Raw genomic sequence first — 6,518 nt, 5'->3', positions numbered from 1 at the left:
TGCTGCTATAGGCATAGGCTGCTGGAGGACATAGTGACCACTTTTCCTCATTTTGGGAGCATTTATTAACTAATTAATTTGTCTGGCTGTGCTGCAGTTCAAACACACGTCTGTGCAAAGTGGAAAGACAGAGAGATGGTTTGGGTTTGATAATACAGGATGAGTACCATGCATTAATGTTGCACACTTCTTTTAAATAATATGTGTTCTAACTTTTAATTTTGGATAATTATAATTCTTTTCCAATCAGCAGGTTCAAGTCCAATTCAGATCCTGTGTCAGTTATGTAAAACTCAGAGTAAAGACGCAAGTCTCTGAAATTTTTTTGAAGTCAAGTCTACAGTAATACAATTAATGATTAGGGTCTGACTTGAGTCCAAATAATGTGACTAGAGTCCCCACTTCTGCTAAAATCCTTCTGGCAATGCTCTTGGAAAGGCTGTTTTTTCCCCCAATAAATTCCATATTTATAAGGAATTTATTTTTTGTGGCAGTCAGTAGCAAAGATATGTGAAATAAAAAACTCACCAATCGTTTCTTCAAATTTCACTCCACTTTTTTTTTGCTATTGAGTTTTTTTGGTGCTGTTTATAGGATTGGGTGCATTAAGCAAAAGTCTAGTGGTCATTTAACAGTTTATTCATTTAAAAACAGGGCCTTGTAATGATAAGAGCCTGGAAAGTCTTCCCTAAAAGAAAAAGAAAATCCTACTAAATCAGAAATCCTGATTTCTGATTTACAAAGATGTTAAACTATCTTTATAAGACAGAGTGCTTCACTCTGACATTCTGTGAGACTAATTGTTACATGCTTCCATGAAGTGGACACTTACAGTTATATAGATCTGTTTGTGGTGTAATCCAACAAGCTGCAGGGAGAGACTTTGGTCTGCAAGCAGCACCTTTAAACGGGTGGTTATGGTTGCTATTAGAGGAATTCTAAAACTTGGCTACTTGAAGTGTATTAACATCAAAAAACCTACCATGCTTATTGCTTGAATGTCTCTTTCTATCATGTTAGAAATATTTTGCATAACTCCCTCCACTTTTTGATCATAACATCCTTTAGTGCAGGGCAGAGAAAGACGGGATGCCTATGAAGCCATCTGACTCTTGTTTTTTTGTATTCAGACCGAATGGCAGGGATTGGTGAGAGTTTTTAGAGGCTTCCAGCTCTCATGGATGTTCGATTGTTTTTGTTCCCTTTTGTAAATACATGACAATTTCACTCAATATAACAGGATTACCAACTATAGCTTTAAATGTTCTATTCTTCCTTCTTTGTGAAGGTTGGAGAACAGAAGTAGAATAAAGCCAAGTGAGGAAAAGTGGTTCCTATGTCCTCCATCAGTCTAAGCCTATAGCAGCATAACTATAGAGATAGCTCAGGATAATCTGACCCACTATAAGCTTTATAAAGATTAATATGCTGGTAGTCTTTTAACACATCTATAGACATGGTTAAAAAATACTGTGTTTTCAAGAATAAGGTATTTCTTTTAGGTTTTTGCGGCACTTGTGGCTTGTTATTGCAAAGTAGGCTGACAGGAAAGGCAAAGGACCACAGGTCAGACTCAAACCCGGCTCCGTCACATTCAGGACTAAGGCCTCTCTACATGTAAAGTGCGCACTAACCACTGCGCCATGGAACCACACCACAAATAAGGTATTTCTAAATGAGGACTTATTCAGGACGTTTATAACACATCCACATAATTTGAATCTAATAAATGCTTTGATATAGGGTAAAAACATTTGACTGAAACATATTGCATCTTTCTTACGGCCAGTTATACTTTACTTACTTTTACATTAACTTCTTAGCAGGCATTCAAAGAGACAAAAAGAAAGTTTTTTTATATCCTTACAAAACTTTGCAAAGGCACAAGCACCCCTGGCAACCCCAGCTGGGATGAGCGTGATGGAAAATGGATGGATGGATGGAAACTATGCTATTGTTATGCTGCTAAAAGGAGCTAAATTTCACACCATAGGAAGCAAGTGTTTTCCTACAAACACTAATGTGCTCACACTTTAACATCTTGATGAAGAATACTGTAAGTTCACAATTACATTTTGGTGGTGCAGGCAGAATTAAAGTTATGCATATTATTTGATTAGTGGCAGACACGATTAAGACTCACAAACAGCTGGAAGCTCTCAGTTTATGACTAACTAGATGTCACAGCAAGTTTTTGCATGGCAAACCAGCAAAGCCCAAACCTACTTTGAGTGAATTCATTGTGCTGCAACTCGCTGGATGGAAATGTTTACCAAATTGCAGAGCATACTGTAAATCCTTACATGGAAATGTTCACTTCACAAGTCCCAAATGGAAAAGCATGTATTTATGCCCAAGTGTTTGTTTGCAGCCAAGCAACAGATGCACACGCAAAGAAGGAAACTTTCTTTCCTGCTGATATGGATCTGTTTGGAAATAAAGTTGTAGAAATTAGGAGATATATTCCTTTTTTTAAAAAATCTGTTTTTTATATGGTTTAGTTAAAGAGATATGTAAGTTTTCACTGAAAAATATATTTAAATTAGGCTTTTTATCTGATATTTATGACTAAACTTAAATAAAAAAAACATTTGATTACATTTTGTAGGACATTAAATAAACAACATTTTCTTTTTGTTTACACTTGTGTACAAAATGACAAAATAAACTCTGTCTAAGTCTAAGGCATAATTTGATGAGCAGACTGATGCCTCAGTAGTTCAGCACGGATGCAGCTATAAGCCTGCAGCCTATTTTGCTGAATTTACTTCGGATCAGAAGTTCCTGCACTGTTCTGTGGATGCAACATTGAGGACATCCATGTTAAACGAGTTCGGCCAAAAAACAATCAAAGCATTATATTCAAGAGGGATTTTGTGGACATTTAGAAGCGAACAGGATCCAGCTTAACGAAGACACAGTGGCAACTCCAGACACTCTTAAGTACAAGAATGTAAGTCTATTGTATAGAGTGTGATCTCTTCCTCCATCACCTGATGGAGTAACTTGATTGGAGCTTAGCTAATGACTTAAAAAGCTCAACAAGCTTATAAAAAAAGTGTGTGTCTGTTCTAGGAACTCCTCTAGAACCTCTGGAGATTATACCACAAAGAAGAATACTTTATAAAGGGAAGAATATTATGGAAAACAGTGAGCATCACATTTAGAAGATTAAATAAACAGCAGATTGTCTTCAGTCAGAGGTTCTCCAGATCCGGTGCAAGACTAATACAGAAGATCCTTCCTTTTCACAGCTATCAACACATGCAACACCTGTTTAAAAATAACGTAGTTACTGCAATGTTTTATTGTCTTTTAGAATTAATAAATTATTTTAAAATTGAATTGAATTAAAGAGAAAAGGGCCTTGAATGAGTGCTTTATTTGTTCATACCCCTTCTCAAACACTCCATTTATCAATATTCAACTGGAAATTGTGCTTCTTTTTGTTACTTTCACTATAAAAATGTATATATTTAATGCGGCATTGAGTTTATACTAATACATTTATATATATGTTGTTTTTCCCCTTTTTTGCATATTGTTTAGACTATGACTACTGATGGGGGACATTGCCTCAAATCAATACTCTCAACCAATTATTTCAGTTAGCTTTAACTTTTAGACCCAATTAATTGAAAAGAATTAGTATTAAAATAATTGTCTACCTTACTTAAGACATAACTATTGATTTAAAAAATGCCTTAATAATTCTTATTACTTATTTGATAAATAAATCATCACAAAGCCATGACGGTTTTACTACAGCAGTTTTTACAGTTGAATTAATTGCCATTATGTTAGCTTTAGAACAGTTGCTTGATGATAATGTTAGGGAAGAAAATAGTTATATAATTCCATCAGATAGTCAAGATACATTATTAAGTATCAAATCTGGCAAGTCTTGCAGATTAGATTTATTATTAGATATATATCACTTATCAGTTCAGCTTGGTAATAAGAAATGTTTTATTTGATTTGTCTGGATTCCTGCTCATGTAGGCATTTAAGTAAAATTAGGAAGTAGATATATTAGCTAAACAGGCCTTAAAATCAGATATTAAGAATATAAGTACTCCTTTTATTAAAAGTGAATCTATAATCTATAAATCTATAATTCAAAATAAAATCTGTAAGGTTTGGCAGGAACAATGTGATAATTATGACATTGGTAGAGATCTACATAAAATTAAAAAGACTGTGGGGGGGTAATAGTTGTATGAATGGAAGGAGGAAAGAAGAGGTAGTCATATCTCGACTTAGAGTTGGTCATGCCGGACTTAATAGTTCTCTTTTCAGGATAGGGAAACATGAAACAGGGACTTGTAATCACTGTAGTCAGATCAAAACAGTGGAACATTTATTATTAGAATGTAATAAGTATTCACAGGAACAATTTTCAAAGATTTTTTAAAAACACTGGATTATTTAATCACATTTATTCACATTAAAAGTATGTATATAAGTGTGTGTATACGTGTGAATATACACACATACAAATTTATATGTGAGTGTGTATGATTGTGTAATTTATTATTATTTTGAGGTATGTATTATTAGATTCCCTTTGACATCATTGACGATCACACTCCAGTCTGGTAGGTGGCGGTAAATGCACCTTAAGTTGGTTGCCATCTGCCAATAAAACAGAAAAGAGGAAGAAGCTTTTTGTTCCATTGGGGCCACCGTAGAAGCTGTGGCAGACACCGCGTCATGTGACGGGAAAAACAAAATGTCAACAACACTCAGCTCTGTGCTGTGAAACAGGGGGAAATAAACCTTTGTTTCCAGGCCTTTTCTGGTGTTTAATTAAAATAAAATGAATTATTATCCACTCTACGGCGTGAGAACCGGATGTTAGCTTTTTGTTTCCCAGCTGTCACTGCGCAGGTAAGCTGTTTAGCTTATGTTCCGGGACGCAGAGAGCCAAGAAGCTACCAGTGTTAGCAGCACTGGAAGAAGTCTGAATTATTTAAAGATTTAAGGCCGGAGAGAAACAGAGCTAGCTCTGCTAGCATGACTGTTAGCCGCACTTTATGAAATCGATAAACAGCAGGTTTGTTGTGGTTGTTCTGGGAGTTGTAGTCGTGATCATTTTGTTTGGATGTGTTTCAGGATGGCTGTGGCTCATCCAGGTCAGTCCTCCCTGGTGCACAGCTTGGCCACACTTCTGCGCAATAATGGTACGTTGGCTTATGATTATGATCGATCAACCATTTCACCTGTGATGTTGTAACATTAGCAGAACTGCTCTGATTCGTCATCAAAGGATTAGAGTGTCGCTATAATCAAGTCAATCGATGGTTTGATTTAGGGAGAATAACCCTGATCGCATCCATTAGTTGCCATGGCAACGCTTCTTTGGTATCACTGCATGAGAAACAATAAACACGGAAATTAGGCTGCAGGATGGCCATCAATATGGAGCTAATTTTGTCCCACTAGTTTTTATATATATCTTTTTGCTTATTTTTATGTTTTCAAACAATTTTTTTTTTCACAATTGTTTTTTCTTTATTTTGGGTTTTACAAGTTTCGTTGTTTCTAAGGAAATAGCAGAATTCCTCTCGAAACCTTTTTTTTTTTATTAAGAAGTTTTGTTACATTTCACTTCTGGATTCTTCACTGGAACGCGCTGAAACGTGCTGAAATACACTGAAACGAGCAGAAATGCGCTAAAACACACTAACAACACTGAAACGCACTGAAACACGCTGAAATGCGCTGAAACATGCTGAAATACGATGAAACGCGCTGAAACACGCTGAAATACGCTGAAACGCTCTGAAATACGATGAAACGCACTGAAACACGCTGAAATACACAAAAACAGTGTGAAAAACACTGAAACACACTAAACACACTAAAATAGGCTGAAACGCGCTGAAACGCTCTGAAACACGCTGAAATACACAAAAAACGGTGTGAAAAACACTGAAACAGGCTGAAACGCGCTGAAATACGCTGAAACGCTCTGAAATACGATGAAACGCTCTGAAACACGCTGAAATACACAAAAACGGTGTGAAAAACACTGAAACACACTAAACACACTGAAACAGGCTGAAACGCGCTGAAATACGATGAAACGCTCTGAAATACGATGAAACGCTCTGAAACACGCTGAAATACACAAAAACGGTGTGAAAAACGCTGAAACAGGCTGAAACGCGCTGAAATACGCTGACACGCGCTGAAATACGATGAAACGCTCTGAAACACGCTGAAATACACAAAAACGGTGTGAAAAACGCTGAAACACACTAAACACACTGAAACAGGCTGAAATACGCTGACACGCGCTGAAATACGATGAAACGCTCTGAAACACGCTGAAATACACAAAAACGGTGTGAAAAACACTGAAACACACTAAACACACTGAAACAGGCTGAAATACGCTGAAACGCTCTGAAACACGCTGAAATACACAAAAACGGTGTGAAAAACACTGAAACACTAAACACACTGAAACAGGCTGAAATACGCTGAAACTCACTGAAACACGCTGAAATACA

General features: G+C 36.4%; 1 protein-coding gene across 1 annotated transcript in view; it reads left to right on the top strand.

The window, feature by feature from the left end:
• Positions 1-4,710: 4,710 nt before the first annotated feature.
• Positions 4,711-6,518, top strand: part of stk11ip (serine/threonine kinase 11 interacting protein) — a 49,439-nt gene continuing 47,631 nt past the window's right edge. The window contains exons 1-2 of the mRNA XM_015373960.1: positions 4,711-4,890; positions 5,116-5,183. Coding sequence (XP_015229446.1) covers positions 5,117-5,183 — 67 coding nt within the window. The 5' untranslated portion in view covers positions 4,711-4,890; position 5,116. The remainder of the gene's footprint in view (positions 4,891-5,115; positions 5,184-6,518) is intronic.

The sequence above is a fragment of the Cyprinodon variegatus genome, unplaced genomic scaffold (genome assembly GCF_000732505.1).
Source record: "Cyprinodon variegatus isolate N-32 unplaced genomic scaffold, C_variegatus-1.0 Scaffold95, whole genome shotgun sequence".
Lineage (NCBI taxonomy): Eukaryota > Metazoa > Chordata > Actinopteri > Cyprinodontiformes > Cyprinodontidae > Cyprinodon > Cyprinodon variegatus.
Note: the sequence above shows the minus strand (reverse complement) of the source record. Positions and strands in the feature narration are given on the sequence as shown.